The 20,337-nt window shown below is 40.5% G+C and overlaps 1 protein-coding gene across 2 annotated transcripts in view; it reads right to left on the bottom strand.

Moving 5' to 3' along the window:
* ATAD2B (ATPase family AAA domain containing 2B) overlaps positions 1–20,337 on the bottom strand; it is a 170,462-nt gene that overhangs the window by 58,549 nt on the left and 91,576 nt on the right. Inside the window, exons 19-23 of one of the 2 annotated variants that reach the window (XM_030555339.1) lie at positions 19,312–19,497; positions 18,403–18,538; positions 17,688–17,884; positions 15,337–15,496; positions 5,380–5,502 (exon numbers count right to left, since the gene is read on the bottom strand). In XM_030555339.1, the coding sequence (XP_030411199.1) occupies positions 5,380–5,502; positions 15,337–15,496; positions 17,688–17,884; positions 18,403–18,538; positions 19,312–19,497 (802 nt within the window). The remainder of the gene's footprint in view (positions 1–5,379; positions 5,503–15,336; positions 15,497–17,687; positions 17,885–18,402; positions 18,539–19,311; positions 19,498–20,337) is intronic. The other variant, XM_030555340.1, reaches the window with a different exon arrangement.

Here is a 20,337-nt window from a genome sequence, read left to right as displayed (position 1 = left end):
GTAAATATCTTGCGATGCCGGCTACAACAGTGCCATGCAAATGCCTGTTCTGACTTTCAGGTGACACTGTAAACAAGAAGCAGGCAGCATTATCTTCTGCAAATGTAAACAAACTTGTTTGTCTGAGCGATTGGCTGAACAAGAAGTAGGACTGATTGGACTTGTTCGCTCTAAAGTTATACATTGTTTTATTTTTGAATGCAGGGTTTTTTTGTACATAATTCTACGTTCATGATAAAGAGATTACACTACAGTGCTTTTATTAGGTGAATTGACAAATACTATTCCTTTTGTTTTTTTACAGTGCAAATATTTGTAATAGAAAATAAATATGAAGTGAGCATCGTACACTTTGTATTGTGTTGCAACTGAAGTCAAGACTTCAAAATGTAAAAAACATCCAAAAATATTTAAATAAAAATTGTATTCTATTATTGGTTAACAGCATGATTAATCAATTTTTTTAATCGCTTCACAGCACTACCCAATACTGTGCACAGTGTGACTCTGGGAGCTGATCAATAAACATGTTAGGCTTGGCATAATTGACGTAGTCCTAGTTTGCTGTCGGAGCTTGATAGCTTTCAATTCTGAATTGCAGTGTAGCAGCTGAATAGGCCTCTCTCCCAAATACGTCGAGGCACTTCCAATCCGTCTCACAGGAGGTAGACCTCATCTGGTGTTGCTGACTTCAGGAGTTTACTGCATCCACTACAATGGAATAAGTGGGAGGGATAGGGGAAAAAACTCCATATCCCTAGCTGGGATGTAATATTTCTTATCAGCCTGTGTACAGACAGGCGTGACTGATGCCGAGATTTGCCATATAAGAAGGGCCTCATTGATGGGGAGGGCTATTCTAGAGGAAGATGAGGAGTGCAAGACAACCAAGATTTTCTGATAGGTGTCTTACTTTCTCAAGAGGTCCCTGCGGTATGTCTGCCACCCTTTTAGCTAGCTCATGAAATAGCCTGAAGTCATCTACTAGGGATGGTGGAGGGGGCAACACTGCTTTGTCTGGAGAGGAGGAAGAGATGTTGGTCCTCCTTGAATCCACCCTCTGGTTCCCTGCATGATCTCCTCTGGATGTTCGTAGGCTCTGAATACCGTGGCTGAGGGAAAGCACCTCAAAAGACTTATGGTGGGCCACACTAGATGCTGGGAAGCGTGGAGTCTGTATGCCACCCAAGGATCCCAGTAGGGCCACTGGGGCGGTGGAAGGGGTCCCGGTAGTGGCACCAGTGGTTGGCCATACCATGTTGATTGAGGAGCAAAGAAGCTGGTAGTAGGCACTAGTAGGAACATGGGAGGAGAAATGGGAAATGACCTCCTCCTGTTCACTAATCCAATTCACCATTGGAGAACGGAGGTGCGTGGCATGGTACCGGTGGAGAGTCCAGCATCTGAAGTAAACTGAGCACTGGTACAGAGCAAGGGAAACTTTGGTGTGTCAGATACCTTGAGGTCTCTAGAGTGTCTAAACTCCTGCAGTGCCAACCTACTTGGTGCTGATGGAGGTTGCCAGTGGCCCAGCAGCACTGAAGGGATCAGTGATCTGGGCCATACTGAGGGCTCAGAGGCTAGATGCCTCACTCTTGATGTTGCTAATGGTAACACTCAGACCGGCAGCATCGTCTTAGCAGTGGTGTGGTCTCTGTTCCTGCTTTCATCTGTCACTACTGTTGCTTTGGTGCATATGCTCATCAGATCCTTAGATGCATGAATGGTAGCTGCTTCAGACATTTATTAGCTATGGATACCATGTGTAGACTGTCTCAGTACTGACAGTATCAATGATACCGAACAAGACAGTGATCTTTTTCGGCTAGCTCAGGGCTCATGGCCCTCTTTTTTAAAGACTTACATGAGGGGTCTGCGGCGGTTGTCTTCAACCCATAGTCTATAAATGTTGAGGGCTGTGGGGAAGAGGGGAAGATTTGCACCGTTTGGGTGACTCCTGATATGAGGAGTCCAGGGAAGGCTGAAAAGCTGCCTCTCTGAGGAGGAGTTTTAGTCTTAGTTCTCTGTCTTTCCGAAATATGGACTTGAGTTGTTGGCAGACCCCCTGCTTTTGGGAAATGTGGCTTTCCTCAAGGCAACGAATGCAGCAGAAATGTTTATTCATTAGAGATAGCTTCCTTGCAAGAGAGACACCTCTTAAAGCCTGGTGAACCAGGCATACCCCATGCTGGAGCAACCCCAGACAAAGGGGGAAAATAAAAAAAGGTTTCTTCCACCTGCCCCCCAAAAAGAAAGAAAATAAAGGAAGTTCTACAACTAAGAAGGGGATTAACTAACTACCGAAGTGCTAAGAGAAAGATAACAATCCAATGAACAGATTGCTAACAGCTCCATGTCTAGCCAAGGGTGGCTGAGAAGGAACCAAGGGGGGGAGGGTTAACCCACACGCACTGGTTAGCCTCATGGCAGAGGACAAGGGACAGGGGGAGAGACATGTGCAGGCTGAATGGGCACTGCTACCAAAGTTCTCTGGCAGCGCAGAGACACAAGTGCACCTACCATGGAGCACCCATAGGGACACTAGTCAAAGAAGAACAATGAATTTCATTTGCTGATTTACCCAGCTAATGGTCCTTCTAGAGTTTCTCAGGCCTCGTTGGACTTGACTAAAAATTTTGTTCCATCTGTAAATGTTTGTCCCTTCACCCTTTATCCAGCTTATTAAAAATATATTAAACAACAACAATGGTCCTTGTACAGAAAGTTACTGCACACAGTTTTTTGCCATAATGAAAATTAATCTTTAACTACTACTCAGATTTCTCTCTCTCTTTTTGATCCACTATAATAATTTGCCTCCAACATCATGACTGCTCAATTCTGTTGTATATTGCAAGGGCCCTAGACCCTCTGAAAGTCTAAATCAAGGGTGGCCAACCTGAGCCTGAGAAGGAGCCAGAATTTACCAATGTACATTGCCAAAGAGCCACAGAAATACATCAGCAGCCCCACTAATCAGCACTCCCTCCCTGCACCGCCTGATCAGCTGTTTCATGGCATGCAGAAGGCTCTGGGAGTGGCAGGGGGGAGGAAAGAAAGGCATTGCAGGCTCAGAGGAGGGGGTGGGAATGGGTGGAGTGGGGGCAGGGCCTGTGGCAGAGCCAAGGGTTGAGCAGTGAGCACCCCACGGCACATTGGAAAGTTGGCACCTGTAGCTCCAGCCCTGGAGTCGGTGCCACTACAAGGAGACACATATTAACTTCTGAATAGCCGCATGTGACTCCAGAGCCACAGGTTGGCATTCCGGTCTAAATAAGAACATAGGAACGGCCGTATCGGGTCACACCAAAGGTCCATCCAGCCCAGTATCTGTCTACCGACAGTGGCCAAAGCCAGGTGCCCCAGAGGGCGTGAACCTAACAGGTAATGATCAAGTGATCTCTCTCCTGCCGTCCATCACCACCTCTGACAAACAGATGCTAGGAACACCATTACTTTACTGACATAGTCAAAGAAAACTAGCAGATTAGCAAGGCATGATTTTCCTTTATTGAAATCATGCTGGTTGGACCCTATTATATTGTGATAGCACTGGAATGGGTTACCTAGAGAAGTGGTGGAATCTCTTTCCTTAGAGGTTTTTAAAGTCAGGTTTGACAAAGCCCTGGCTGGGATGATTTAGTTGGGGATTGGTCTTTCTTTGAGCAGGGGGTTGGACTAGATGACCTCCTGAGGTCCCTTCCAATCCTGATATTCTATGATTCCATGATCTTTTACATGTTTTATTACTTGATTTTTAACTATCATTTTGATTTATCAGGTCCAGATATAATGTTTACTTGTTTTTAATTTCTTAGATCACCCCTACAGCTTATTTACAGGTAGAGCTGGTAACACTGTCTTTAAGTTAAGGTTGCCCACCACTTCCCATTATAAGACCCTTTTCAACTGCTTATAACTTTGCCATATTTAAACCATTACAACTAAAATTTTCCATGCCACGCATCTGCCTCAGGCTAATTTTGTGGGGCAAGGTTAGCGAAAAATGATTCAGCTGTTTCTGAGAACGAGATCAGGGAAAAGTAAGTTATTTTTCCCCATGTTAAAAGAAATTCTTACAGACATTTCTCTGATAAACTCCAGCACACACATGCTTTGGAGCTAGGACCTGAATTTGATATGGGGATCGCTCTGGTGCAAAACATGCCTTTTGCTATGCATTATAATATGCATTATAGTGAGACTCAAGGAGCTCAAGCTATGTAGTTTATTAAAGAGAAGGTTATAGGGGTAACTAGATCACGTTCCAAGTTCCCAAATGGGGGAAGAGAATTTGGATTTCTGAGGACTCTTCAACCTAGCAGTCAAAGCTATAACAAGTTCCAATAGCAGGACTTGAAGCTAGACAAATTTAGACTAGAAATAATGTGGACATTTTTAACCATGTGGGTAATTAGCCATTAACACATTTTATCACTGGATGTGGTAGATACTCCATCACTGGAAATCTTTAAATCAAGACTGGATGGTTATCAAAAAAAATATGTGCTCTATTCCAACAGGAATTTAGGGAAGTCAGACTAGATTATCACAATAGCGCCTTCTGGCCCTAGAATACATGAAACTATTGTTTTCTTATGTAGCATCCATGCCAAATCTAAACTTTATTTTCTTTGCTTTTGATTTTAGGGCTATTTTGACTAGCTTATTGATACTACTGGAACCTCCCTTTCTAAAGTTTAGTGTCACCGTGTTAGTTTTTGATACCTTTCCTCCCCTGTAGGATGTTGATTATATTGTGGTCACTTGGGTTATGTTGAGAATAGCATCTACTACTATGTGCTCTAGGAGGCTGTTTCAAGAAGCATTCATTTAAAATTTAACAAAATTTCTTCTCTGCTCATTGTGATATTTGACCAGGTTACATGTGGATAGGTGAAGTCCCATTATTGTTTTTTTTTTTTTGGTTAGACTTTGCTGCCTGTGTGAACTCTCTCAACATTGTGCACTCCGTATTCTTTTCTTGATTCAGAAGTATACTTGCATTTTTGCAGCTTGTGATTTGAATCCATATGTATCCAACTGCAATGGTCTACAATCAGGATATTTATCCCACTAGATCCTATGGAAACTTTTTAGATACACCACCAACCACACTTCACCTAATCTGTCCTTTCTGTATAGTTTATAGTCAAATATTACATTACTCCACCATGTTCAGTAATACCTTTATATCAATAATTTTTTTCCTCTGCCATGCATCCTAGTACACTCGCTTTTGTTTCTAAGCTTCTCAAATTTTTATATAAATGTTTATATTTTTTTAGTTTTGATTTTATGCCTATTTTTATTTATCTACATTATCTGATATTTTGCAGTACAAAAAATATTTCTTTAGATTAAAGTTCCAGAACTTACCTCTTTTTCTTCTCGCTTCCTTGATTTCTTCACACATTTTATTAAATTCGGGATCCAGCTCAGCAGCAATTATGGCATGTGCTGTGTCCTTCAAGGTACAAGCTCTGTGTCTAATTATTTTATCTATTAAAAACATTAATATAAGACATTAGTTTTACTTATTCTTGTACACATTGTTATATATCTGTGTGTGGTTTTACTATATTTTAATATATCTATTACAGCAACAATACATACCTTGAAATGGAAGAAAAAAAACCCAGCAAATCAAACAAATATAGGAAAAACGAAGACAGATCACCATCACAGTAGGTCTGAAAGCTGGTGACTATGGAGTACATGTCGCACTCCAGTTTCCCTTTTTTCACCCCTTTTCTTTTTTTTAAATTAGTAGTTAGCATATGGATCACATGAGTTTAAAACAATGTAATTATTGGGCAATATAGAATTTTTCTAAGGTGGAAAACTGTTGCTTTGAGTTGATCAATGATAGAGTTTCTTCAATGCCAAGAGGCAGGCTTCCACCATCCTAAATAGATTAATTTATGTCATAGTAGAAAGTGATGCCTAAAAATTTGTCCAGCTTGGTACACAAAAGAAGAACCTATGCAACAAAGTTTTAAGTTCTATTTCCTGTGGTTTGAAAGCAGATATGCTATGAGATCACAAAGCTTGCATCACCAGGAACCTTCATCAGAGAATCAGAAGAGGAAAAAGTACCACTTAACAATTATAAGTGGCCTTGCCTGCTTCAAGATAGTACAGACTCCCTGAAATTAGGCCAGAGGATACTGTGGTATTCTCCCATGACATCGTTCACACAGGGCCTGCTGCCACCTCAATGAACTGATCTTCAGTGACAAACAAACCAAGCAATCAGTTTGCCGAGTGGGTTACTAAAGTGAGTATTACTGATCTATTTCGTTTAAAACACTTAAAAATCACAAGGAACTATGGAAACTTCAGTCTCACATGGAAAACCTGGAAAAATCATTTATTCCTGAATCTGCTGTGTATAAAATAAAACCTTCAGAGTCTAGTGTCAATATCATTAAGATTTTTAGTAGTCTTCTACATCACCCGCCTACTTCTTTGCTTCAGATTATGGCTGCCTTTTTATTTGTAAAATAAACATCATACTGTAACAGACTCATGGTTGTGCTTAACTGACTATTATGCTGATGATATTGATGTTTGCTTCATTGGTGGCTTTAACATTATGAACGTAACTACCAGAAAGTAAGTCTGCAGAGGACTGCTGTGTATTCAGTTGGATCTGGGGGACATGGCACCAAGGCATCTTCACTGTCCAAACTGGAGCCACAAGTATTATAAGTAAAAGAATGTTTCTCAAGACATTACTGGTTTCCACTAGTTTCAGATGTAGATAAGACAAGACTCCAACATTAGTTTGCTGGAAAATGAGCAGAGATGTAATAGGAAAAACTGCACTGGGGAGAAACAGCATTGTGGGATACGTTTTATGCAGTTAAATGCCCAACACCATTTTCTATCCAGTTATTTCTTTGTTCTTAGTGCAAAAACTAGATTGCCAATAATCCATCCTGAATTCTTTTTCTGAATGGTATAAATATTTCAACAGCAAACATTAAATACTAATGGCTAAATTAAATTATTGCGCAATTAACACATGTAATTCAACTTTAAGAATCACTACAGATAATAATTAGAAGAGTATAAGAGAGCAATTAAGGATACCATTATTTAGATCTTTTAAAGTAGTGATTTTTGTGGCAGAGAGAGAATTTGCTGAGTCAAAAGCCAAAGTACAGAAAATGCATTAACCTGGTCTCTTAGGCACTATCTACACTTCTTTGGGAAGTCTCCCACCATTGCATTATCACCCTTACAGGGATAGCAACAATGAGACTGTTGCTAGTGTTGACAGGACACCTATTTTTTATTTATTTTAATTTATTTACTTTTACCATCATGTCACCTAGGATTAGAGGACAGTGACAAAAATCTCCTATACCCTGTCTATGCTAGTATTCCCTCCTCTACCACTGTTGGTGCTTCACAGCTGATGAGTAATGGCAGGAGATTTCACCAAGTATAGTACTGTATGATGTGGATAAGATAATCACTGTATAGTAATAAGCTGCGAGTACTAGAAGGGCTGGTAGAATCAGTCAATAGTGGAAACTAACTTCTGCAGATGGGAAATTATTAGTACATTCTAAGTACTATTGCAATATAAACATAAAAATAGTTAACAATTTTCAAGAGAATGAAGCAGTTTGCTAGCACTTGACCAAAAAAAGGGTGTTAGATCTATACTTCTGCATGCCCCTAGAATCACTTCTCACAAAACAGTCCCAAGTGCATGAATTTGGGATGCAAAAGTAAGAGACTGTATATTAATGATGTATTTACTTTTTGGTAGGGAAGGAGATACAATTTTACATTGCCAAAAACCTCCAGGCTTGCTTTTCAAATCTATCAGCAGCTATGAGTAATTTAAAAAATGATGAAGGTAGTTAAAGCAAAGTATAGTTATAAAGTATTTTGCTTTATGCTCTGTTGAGTTCACACAACAGTATGTATGCATTCTGTTTTAAGTGGGAAAGAGACTAAAGATGATCTAACAACAGCAGAGATGGTTCCAAAAACAACAAAAAAATATTTTTGGCCCCAGATAAAAGCTTCTCCAAAGTCCAGGATTTTCAGATCTAGGATTTTGGTTGGGGGCTTATCTCTAAGGCCTGGTCAACACTTGAAAGTTTCACTTTCAGTTTCATAACTATTTTGACTACAGGTGTGATAGTCTACCAGAATAGTTATACCAGTAAAAACCTCAGTGACTATGCAGTTATGCTGTCATAAAGTGACTTATACTAGCACAGCAAGTCACATACTCCACAGAGACTTGTAACGACAGATAGGATACGAGAAAGGAAGGGTTGTTTACCTTATAGTAACTGATTTTTTAAGATGTTTTAAGCATGTTAAGTCCTCTGGTGCCCTCTGCACAGTTTGGAAGTTCGGTAGGGTCCAGCAAGGGTCACACTAGTGTCCTTCATGCCCTCATGTTCCCTTCTGAGGGCATAAGGGTGAACCAACCCCACCCAGCACTCAGTTCCTCACGTGAGATTATTTCCTGAAAAGGGATGGGGGAAGGTATGAAATTGGAGGGTACGTCCCTCTTGGATTATCTACAAGACCCAACAATCTGATGTTATTGCAATCCAGACATTCGCAGAGAGAGGCAGGAACCAAAACAGGGGGAAGGGCAGGAGAGTGGGATACAGATCCACACTGTCCTGTGCAGAATACCCAACCGAAGCATCAAAATTATTGCTTCTGTGACTGAGATGGTTGGATAGTAGATGACAAGGCTGGTTCTCTCTTTTGGAACCTCTCTCTTTTTCTGAGCTGGCTAGATTGTTTCTGATGGTTAAAAACATGAAATCGTTGATTGGGATTTCTGCCTAGAAGAGAACTGCGATTTATAATACTTTCTCCTAAAATTTGGGAAGTAAAGGCCCAAAGATCTGACCATGATCCAAGAATCCTTGATGGAGTGCAATTTTGTGTTTGTCTTTGGATTGAACAAGTCCTTCCCATTAAACGTCAAGTCTTGCACTGTAGTCTGCACTTCCTTAGGGAGCCTTGACACAGACAAACCTGAATCTCTTCACATGCAAATTCCATTAGCCAGCAATATAGCTCCCATGTCCATAGAGTCTAGAATTGCCTATAATGAGTGATAGCAATGAATTGACCTTCTGCATAGATGCTGAAGAATAAACTTTTCAGCCAAAAAGTTCTAACTTCTTTGGTTCCATCTCCCTGGAGGTGGATTTGTGTACTGCCTTGGATTTTCCGTTCACTGTGGTGACTACCAGGGATGACTGCGTATAGGATAAAAGGTTAGACTAGTTTAAAAAGAAAAACATGTTTTCTGTAGGCCATCACAGTCATGGGAAGGCCTTGCAAGGCAACAGCTTAATTGGAAAATCTGGACCTTAAAGGTAACTGATAAAATAGAACAAAGAAAAGGTCCCAATTATCAGGGATAGTTAATAATAAGAAAGGACTGAACAGGTAATGACCAAGTTAGCAATAGGCAATTACATCACTTGTTTAATAAAGTGTATAGAAGTGTAAACTCTTAAAGTGTTCATTGCTAATGCCAGCCTAACCAAGTTAGAGCTGACCATTGTGGGTCTAAACCCTTGAGGTTAACTTGTTTGTAAATATCTTGATGATGGGTGATGGCCCATAAATACTCCCCTGGCTGGAGGATTCCCTTATTAATTGTGAGGGCTATTCTGCTCTGTGCAGCTGGTTGCAGGATATGAAATAGCTTAATGATCTGGAGAAAGGGCTAAAAAGTGAGGTGGCAAAGTTTGCAGATGATACTAAACTGCTCAAGATAGTTAAGACCAAAGCTTGCATGTTTTCTCCTGTACCAGGTCCAAGGAAGCTTCCAGAGCCTCTTCTACTCTCTTTAAAAGCTCTTGATTCATGTTAAAATCATCCCCATTATTGGAGGAATGTAAGAGATCATTGTTTTGTCCAGTGAAGATGATGAGAAAACTTGGTGTGGAGAAGTGTCATCCTGCACTTCTCCATCCTCCTCTTCAGAGGTTGTTGAAACATCATAGCCACTTGAGGTACAGGGGAAGGAACAAGTCCCTGAGGGCTTTTCTGACACAATTAAAATGCAGGTTCCTTCAGAGAAGCTGAATGATGGCTTAGGTTTCTTCAGTGTTGAGGCCAGCCAGGCCAGTATGGCCAAGGCTGCAATCCATACAGGTAGGGCACATTAGCCCAAGAACCCCAAAGTTACAAACACCAGAGTTATGAACTGATCAGTCAACCATATACCTCATTTGGAACTGGAAGTACACAATCAGGCAGCGGCAGAGACAAAAAAAAAAAGGGGTGGGGGGAGAGGAGCGCAAATATATTACAGCACTTTGTTAAAAACTTAAACTACTAAAAAATAAATGGAAAACACATTTTTTCTTCTGCACAGTAAAGTTTCAAAGCTGTACTAAATCAATGTTCAGTTGTAAACTTCTGAAAGAACAACCATAATGTTTTGTTCATAGTTACTAACATTTCAGCATTATGAACAACCTCTATTCCTGAGGTGTTCGTAACTGAGGTGCTACTGTACTCCCTTTCTCTTGAAGGAGTCAGTGGAGGTGACTGAGGTTCCAGAAACTGCTCCTTGTAGGTACCTGAAGATGAAGAGGAGGAAGGTGAAAAATCCTCCAAGACTGGAGCTGAGCTGGAAGGTGCCACCATCCATTATAGAGTAGATGACTTTGTATGACCCTGAACTCAGGGACCCAGCAAGATCTTCAAATGACAGACACTCTGGGTTGCACTAGTGGAGACTTTGATCTAGCCAACAAAGGAGAATATTCTAATAAATGAGTCCCAGTTCAGGGGTCAATCTTATTTCAGATGTGTCCCTAAAAGAGATAGCCAAAAACATTCCTCGTATCATGTGCGTGAAGGGTGTTGAGCTTGGTACCATAGGTAGTATTCACTCCTCAGCAGTGGTTGATAATCTCAGTACCACAGGAGTTGACCTTGTAGTCTTAGATGTCCTCTGACCTGGTGCCAAGGAGTTAGAATACAGTTGTCCCGGTACTAGAGCTCTGGCACATGTCAGGGTATGATGTAGCTTCGATACCAAGTGATCTCATGCCAATGATTACTTTAGGGACATCTTTAAAATGCAAAGTCAGTGTGAAGACTGAACTCTTCAGGGCTGCATTTATTCTCAGTGCCAATTTGCTTGATGCCACCTTAAGTGGATTCCTCTGTATCTGTAATTCTATCTTCCTGTTGCATAGAACCAAGGAATGGGACAGAGGCCTAGAAGTGGTTCTGGAAGAATGTTTTTTTACTTCCATTAGCAGCAGGGGCGTCTCACCTCTTCACCTGCTAAGCTTCAGAGCTCTTGTGAGAGGAAAGATGCTTCTTGGTGGGGACAGAGTTCAGAGTTACCTCCCTCATCTCTGAGGCCCTTTCAGGCTGGGTCTTCACACTGGAGCATACAGCCAAAGCCTCGTCCTCTTGCACTTCATACACACCCTTCCTGGAGCGGAGCGTGGGGTTAGTTCAGCCTCTGGTTCCCTCCGAGGCCCTTTCCCTCAGCCTCCTCCAACTGTTTTCCAGGCCTCCTGCCTGGTCACAGTTGAGAGCTTCATCCCAGGTACTGCTTCAACCTTGGACTCTCCCAGAGTTCCACTATATTCAGTCCTGAACTCACCTGACCTCAGTCAAAAGGGTCACTTAGTCATCTGAACCCTCATACTACAATTCCCAGGGCCTCTGCAGATTACATTTCCCAATATTGAAGCGCTGAGCCTCCAGTGACACTTGGGCTGGCGGTGCCAGGTTTTGAAGGGGCCAACACATTCTGTTACACTGCAACTTTATCTAGGGAATGAAATGAGGTTAAGTGTATTAAATCTGACCCTACAGTATCAGATTTTTGCCATTAAGAACAACTCCTGCCTATTAACAGCTTATGCAACTATGCAAGTCTCCATAGTCCCAAACACTGCAAGCTATACATGGAAATTCAAGGAAACCACTTCAGCTGGAAATCCAACTGGCCTAAGAAGCAAGTACACTGTTGATGCATATAAGATTTGTATCCTAGGTTCCAATTTTTCCAAGGAACAGCACTGAATGATAAATTTCAAAATCGAACCAGCTAGACAGAATCTTCATCAGTAACAAAGATCTTGGAGAAATGCCTTACATTTGAATAGCAGAACCTACTGGTTTGCAATTTGCATTTGTAAGGAGGAGGTTGAATAAATTTTCCTGCCCAGGGGATCCAACTTCTTTGTCCTTGGGAGTGGACTTGTACCTCCTTTGACATGATCTCTCATGGGCTACTGTCATGACAAGCAAGTTAGGGGCAGGACACCAATAAAAACACTTGAATCCCTACATAAATACATAATGATTGACCATATGCTTTCTCACAGACGTCAAAGATGCATGCATGCATCCGACGAAGTGGGTATTCACCCATGAAAGCTCAATCTCCAATACGTTTGTTAGTCTATAAGGTGCCACAGGACTCTCTGCTGCTTTTAAAGATGTTAGGGTGTTCCACAAAGCCTCAGCAAGTTCCAACAGTACATTGTTAACAGGGAGAGTTACTCTCCCTAGGTTCTGGGATTTAAAAACATCCACTAACCTGTGCATGTTTTCCTGCCCCAATCTGGCCTATATATCTAAGGCCAATGCCAATCATTTAAGGAGGTCCTCCTGTGCCTGAAAGTGTTCAGTACTGGAGAAGAAGCATCTATTACCATAGTGTCATCTGGTGATGAGGAAGATGAAGGAAGAGGTGTCAGTGGCCTCTCTGGATGCAGTAACAGACCCTGCTCCTGTTCTGTGGTAGTGCTCTCAGCCTGAATCTGCAATGTAGGTGGCTGGGGAAGCGATGCCATGGGTGGGTTGGGTGCTCTTGCCCTGAAGTGGGTTGAAGGTCAGGACCTTAAGAAATAAGGAACATCCTGTGGATTCCCAGGCCACTGTGGATAGGGATACGGCATCAGTGGCCAGTAGGCATTGTGCCAAGAGCCCATCTCTGCTGCGGGAACAGTGATGGATCAGAAAGGGGTCAGAATGAGAAAGGGGTTCTCAACTGTCTTTTAGACTGGGAGGGAGGACCTCAAGTTCGACTACGATGAATTCCCAAAATCATCCAGAGGTAACGGGGGAGCAACCTCTGGAAAAGCAAGACAGAGTTCAGCCTCATCAGAGGTCCAGTGTGCTGGCCGCATCAGCCCGAAGGCTGACAGAGAAGTTGGTGCCCTGAATGACTGGCAAGGGCAATGCACTCTCCTTTGGTACCAATGCCAAAAAAGGCACAGACACTGGTGTCGGTACTGATCCCAATGACACAGTCTGCACCAATGACAACTATTGATGTCAAAGATAACTGCTGTGCTAGCAAATCCCTCAGCATCAGTACCAGCACCAGCCACAATTATGTACTCCATGTGATATGCACTGTTGAGGGTGATGTTGGCAGCTGAGACACCTGTGTAGTTAACCCACACAGTGCCATCCATCATTGCTGATGAAGTCGCAGCACCTGAAGATTCCCAGACAACTGGAAAATGAGGATCCAAAAGGCAACACACATCTGACATCACCTGATATGTCAAAGGACTGGACACTATTGGCACCAGTGTCATTGGCATCAGACTCAGCAGACATCCCATGGACAGAGCCAGAGTCGACTGTACAGCCCCAAATTAATGTTGCCTCAGTACTGGAGAGCAGGTAGAAGAGCCAGTTCCATCATGTGTATCTGAAGAGTCAAGGTGCCAGTTTGCACTGATTCTGGCAGAGGAGGACTCTCTCCAAGCTCTGGAGTGGCTATGGTCTGTTTTATAGGTCATTTTCTCAGAGGCCCAAGGGAGGTGAATGATCCCTCTTCCTCCTAGAGGAGGTCTTAGAGTCTGACAGAGGAACATCGTCTTGTTATGTTTATGATGGTGGCCGAGGAGCCAATACCGTGCCTGGTGCCAAACAGGACTCATGGCATGCTGCATCAGGTGCTGCTTGAGCCTCAAGTCCCTTGGATCCCTTCCTTCTTAAACGATTTGCAGATAGGAGTACCTTTCCTTAATGTTCCCCTCTCTAAACACTACACATGAGGATCACTATTAGGAACAGCCATCCCACACACCAGACAGAGCTTAAATCCTGGTGAAGGCATTTCACCTGAAAAAACACAGTTCGAAAAGTTAGGCTGAGTAGCTAAGGCACTACTAAATAACTAAGTATTATGACTATTTACAACAAAACTTCAGAAGAATGAAATATAAAATCAGTATGAAGAAACACCACACAAACTCCAACTCTAGCTGCGGGCAGTGAGAAGGAAAAGAGGGTCAGAGCAGCAATGCCCTTAATAATCATGTGAAGGGCCACAAAGAAAGGGCGCAAGCACCAGCCCTATGGGTACTGCTAGGCAAACTTTTCAAGCTTTGGTGCACTGGACACATGCATACCTGAGTGGAACATATCTGCAACCACTCAAAGAACTATTTCTTGTTTTGTCTCATGGTATTTAATGAAAACCTTTTAATTCACTGTCTTCATTTGATGATAGGATCAGTTTTCCATTCATCACACTACACTAACAAATGCTTTAAAGGGGCATTTTCTTTTTCATTTTAAAACCTGACTTGACCTTTGGAAGCTGTCAGATCAAAGGCTTATTTAGCAACATCCATCTTCCCAACGCACAATAATGCATTCTTTACAACAAATACAGAGGATGACATTTCCCATATCTGCAGGTTGGACAGCCTTCACGCTAATGTCCTCTTGTAGTTTTGTTTTGTTTTTAATTGGAAACAGCCACATGAAAAAATGCCACTTAAATACATTTGCAAGAATATTCTTCCTAATCAACTAAAACAGACCTCTTTGTTTGGGATTAGTTCTGCTCCTTCCCCCACCCCCAGTGGTGAGTTCTTAATTTAGTGGATGAATTTGGTCCTCATGGAAGTGAGGACCACAGCTGGAGGCAAATGCATACTGTGGTAAGTTGCTATGCAGGATTCTCCATATAGCTCTGCCAAATTATGTGATGGTTTTATTATGTGGACAGATGTCCCCTGAAGACCAAGAAGCAACTATCAAATTCATTCTCACTTCGGACCTACTCAGAATTGGAACCTGATTTACCAGAAGTGAATGTTATGTGCTTTAACCCTACTTTGCTTACTAGTTCCTGCACACTCACTCCACGACATAGCTGCTAGAATTTTTCACTTAAATTCTAACTTGCCACTTAAGAGTCTCTCAGAATATTAAAAGCATAGACCTTCAGGGAAAAATCACTTGTTTAGCTAATTTATAACACAGTATACACACGACTAAACAACTATGTTTCAAATTTAGGTAGGCCAAAACTAAATATTTCCTTACCTCCAGGGTCTTTGTCTGGATTATATTCCAATGCATTGCTACAGATGAGATCAATATCTGTTAGGAAATCCTTGGCAGTCAAATAGTTGTGTTTATCAATTTTGGTTATTACTGTTGACAGGTCCATTGGTTCTTTGATAACTTCAAGATAATCTGAAACCTACAATCAAACAGCATACTGAAGTGACACAGGGCCTTATGCATTTCATCGGCACTCTTTCCCACGTTATACACATATTCATGCAGCATACTCAGTACTAATTAAGAAATGTGCCAGTTCAACATTTTGAGCACTCTCATTTTCAACACATCTTTAATTCAAAGATTTTAAACAGAGAAATTGAAATTATAGTGCTAAAGTTATAGTTCCTTCAGAGAACCAATGATACATCTAAATTTCAGAGCAAACTAAACTGGTGCTGCAATTAAAGCCTCTGATATTTTAACATTGTCCTGAACATGAAAAATAGTGGGCCTACACCCACACAAAGCAGAACTGTGAAACTGTTTCTCCATTCTGTAGGTAAGCCTTTTTTGTTAATTTTAGTCAAATCATTAATCTTTAAAAATAATTTTCTGCAAAACATTTGCAATAATCATCTGTATGAACACCAAATCTAATTTCGCCACAATGGACTTTGCAGCAGGGCATTCTCAGAAGGAGGCCCCTTGTCTGTGGAGTTCACTGCTTTCTATGGTGCACCTCATCATGGGTTCAGCAGCCCTCCAGGCAGAGTGAAAGGTATTTAACTGAATTAATTGTATGACAAGGGGTTAACTCTTGGCAACAGAAGATACCAACAAAGCTCTACTAACAGTAGCTCACTGAGATATGCTCGTATTAATTAATTATTATTTGCTTCGATTAAAACATGCACCCTGCATGAGTGCTTCAATGTAATTAAGATGACAATCAATTTAAAATTAGTAGGTCTCAATGTTTGTGTAGTCCTGAATATTTTAAAATCACCCATATATTAAGGTGATGGTTGCCAAAAAAAGGAAATACATTTAGATCAAACTGTAATGGCTCCAGAGAAATAATTTTTGACTAACCAGGTAAACATGCATTTTTAGAAGTTCCAACAAAAAATATATCACAACATAAATCTTAGATTAAGACCATAATTCAAATGTCATATACAACATCTATCTACTGGCTAAATGCTTAAACATATATTTAAAGTGGATTTTCTATTGTGAACAGGCAGTAAAAATGGCATCCCCAAATGTACACTGTCCAGTTTACAAGTAGAATGCTATTTTTCTAAACAGAGGCCCTGTTAACTCATCCTGGGATCTAAAAGTCAACCTGTATTTTTTCTAGTAAATATATCACCACCAGTAATAGAATTGTCATGTGAAACTGCAAATTTATATAGCAGATCAGTTAAATAAGAAAAGGAGGTCTTCTCGTTAAGGCATTAGGGATTGGGACTTGAGAGATCTGGGATTAATTCCTAGCACTGTCATAGATTTTGCATAATCCTTTGGAAAATCACTAAATCTCATCTGTGTCAATTCCCCATCTATAAAACGATGATGATAATATTCCTTCTGCATAGTTGAAGAGAATTGTTCATAGTCCTTTAACATAAAGAAGTTAAGTCACAAATAATGTTCAAATACTGAATCTGGCTTGAAGCTGGTGGAGGACTGGATGGGGCCTCTCATAAAAGCCTGTTAACTCTGCATTTAATTCAAAGTGCAGTTCTTTTCTAAAAAATTACACTAAAAGTGACATTGCAGGGGTCCATTTTTATTGTCTCTCAATGACTTACACAACCAGTGTTCAGATTGAAGTAGAAGAATGTTTTTCTTACTGCCATCCCTACAAAGTTAGTATTCTATCTGAAAGCCAAGCTAGACTCTCTCCTTTTCACACACCAGCACAGTAATAGACTTTAAGGCCAAATGACACCCTCAGTTATAACGGCAACCCCACTGTCTTCCAATTATGTCCTTCAACAGTAAAAGCGAATTTTTGTTAATTAAAGAAAGCAAATCCAATTCCAAGTACATCCTGGTAGCAGATCTGATGTATAAGGTGCTACCATTTTTATAATACTGATTTTCAGAATGGAAAAGCATTTTAAACTGACTAGTATAGGCTAGAGTAATGCAAGTTTCTCTGCTGAACCAGTAATGTGTACGAGAATATGCTTCTGATCACTCACATTGTGGTACAGAAGGTTATGACTAAGCCACCAGCTGATTACTGATGGGGAGAATTGGCTAGGTCATGGATAGCAAGGATAACTGGGATATTAATTTATCCACGCCCTTTTTAATTAATAAATATTTTTTCTAATAGGTTCAACTTCATTTTTTGCACATTACTGAAACAAGACCTCTTCAATATCCACCGGTTTGCTGAAGATGTTAAAGCGTTTGTCTGTGGCCAGCCTCTTGGTAACATCCCTGAGAAACAACCGCAGTTCTCTCAATGTGTTCTCCTCCTGGTCCTCCATTCGTTGCTTTTCTGTTTCTGAGAGCTGGCGGGGAGGAGACGGTAATGCAAGAGGAAGAACTTCCAGAGCAGAAAGAGCTAGGGAAGAAAGCAGGAAAAGGTCAGAAAGTAACTACACCTCTACCTCGATATAACGCAACCTGATGTAACACGAATTCAGATATAACGCGGTAAAGCAGTGCTCCAGGGGTGGGGCTGCGCACTCCAGTGGATCAAAGCAAGTTTGATAAAACTTGGTTTCACCTATAATGCAGTAAGATTTTTTGGCTCCTGAGGACAGCATTATATCGAGGTACAGGTGTATTAGTGAGAGGGAATTGTACGACTACCCCTTTCTGGGGTTTCTCAATGCATTTAATCGGGGGGAGGGGGCGGATTTCCCATTTTCCTTCCAATTTTTCAAACTTGACCATTTAAGCTCCTCCCCATCTCACTCAGTATAACACAAACAAGCAAGTTCTGCACATTGATAAACTGGTAGTTAGGGTCAACAACTGAATTTCCCAAAACCATTTAAAAAGAAAAACATTTTACAGTACAAAACTTTATTCAAACAGATTCTCACACTACTGTGGCTTTATTGTAAAGTAGCTTACCAGTCTGTTTCCTTCTGGGTGGGGGCATTGATGCCTGATTAAGAATCAACTCCTGGAAAAATCTCAGTCTGTCTTCTTCACTTGGTCTTTGAATATAAAAAACCTCTTCATACTGGATTCTAAAGATACACTTCACCTGCAAGAAAACAATGTCATGAAGAGTCAAATGATTCAACTTGTTCTTGAACTATTTGATCAATGTATATTTTAAACACAGAGTATCAAACTTTTCAAAAGACACAAACTGTCCGTACTTGAGAAGTAACCAAACCATTTCCAAAGAAGCACAATGTCCAAGGAAAATGAATAATCTGGAATTGTTATTGAAGTTTCCATAACATGCAAGTTAAAGGGGCAGTGCAGCAACAGTTGCTACTGCAATGATAGGAGGAGGAGGAGAAAGAGAAAATTAGAAAAAAAAATTGCATGAATGCCTCAAGTTTTAAAACAACTAAAGCTACACTGCAGTCACTGAGTCTTTCTTACACTGCAGTATAATCGAGACTAACTCCAAGAACTTCAATGGAGTTTTTCTGGAATTATACCAGTGTAACAGAGCAAAATTTAACACACAGTGTAGAACAGCGGGAGCTTCTTTATGGAGATCAAAGAAGATGGAAATCATTCTTAGTCGTAGAGGAAATACTGTCACTTCAAATAAAGACAAAAGTGTTTCAAGTTTGTTATTTCAGATGTTTTCTATGTAGAAGATAATGATTGAAGAGTTAGTACATATGAACTAACCTTAAACTTCATGTAAGGCAATTTCAACATGAGGTATTTTAAAGTAAATTATAAGAACTATAGCATAAAGTTCTGGTTATGTACAACTTTAATTTAAGTGTTCTATATTCTTAAAGAGACACACTTTGGTAATGCTTCCACTCTCAAAAAATATTTAACACTCACCTCTTCAGGTAATTCACTATACATGGTTTCAGAGGTAGACAGCAGAAATATAGGAGAAAATGACGGTATGTCCTGCAGCAAAGTTAGAAAAGTAGCTCTCACAGTTTCACTGACAGCTTCCCACCAATCACCAATATGAGGCATGTAAACAATACTTGGTACAGTTCTTCGAGCTTCACGAAAGATCTAGTAAAGAGAAACACTAGTATTTAAATTCAGAAATTGAGTATTACAACACAATAAAAAAACGAAAACTTATGGGCTTAGGTAATGCCTCCTGATGCCTTCAATAGACATCCTCTCATCAGCTTAGTTAGCTCAAATTTCAATAAAAATGCTGTCCATTCAAATTTTTATAAATATATTGTTTTCTTAATTGAATTACTTTAAGCCAATATACAATGCCATCCAAAACAGGTACAGGTCATAAGTCAACACTCTGTTCTAATAATCTATTACAACAAAGATCCAACAAGCAAACCACATGGAAAGTTAAACTGTATCATATTTTGCAGCAGAATAGAAAAATGTGAAATGTCACAAATACAAGCTTTTTAAGATTTGTAAGCATTATATGGAGTCCATTAAGCCGCTTAGTTTTGGCTCAGGCACTTGTATATACAGTGCACTAGGTTGGTTGCTCGTGGTTAACCAAATGGAATGTTTGACAGGAGGACTGAAATTTTTCAAGAGCAAGGAAACATTTTAATTAATTAACTTTAAGTTTCAGGTTTGTTTCTCTTAGAATTTTAGCAGCTTTGCTATTATTCCCCATGGCCTGCTATTTTTTCTCATAGGAGAGCCAGTGTTCAGTATATCTGTTACACCTCAAAATTTCACCCTCTATATCCAACTCCATGAGTACATAAAAACTCAGCTCAATTACACTTCCCTTTGCCTTCTGGCAGCCCAGATATTCTGACATCATTATGATAGTAGAGCAAGAAATATTCATCTAGTTTATTTTAACAAGGCCATATCTATTTGTAATTTTTTTTAACGTTCATTTTATTTCTGGCAGCAGAT

This window comes from Gopherus evgoodei, chromosome 3, assembly GCF_007399415.2.
Source record: "Gopherus evgoodei ecotype Sinaloan lineage chromosome 3, rGopEvg1_v1.p, whole genome shotgun sequence".
Classification (NCBI taxonomy): Eukaryota; Metazoa; Chordata; order Testudines; family Testudinidae; genus Gopherus; species Gopherus evgoodei.
Note: the sequence above shows the minus strand (reverse complement) of the source record. Positions and strands in the feature narration are given on the sequence as shown.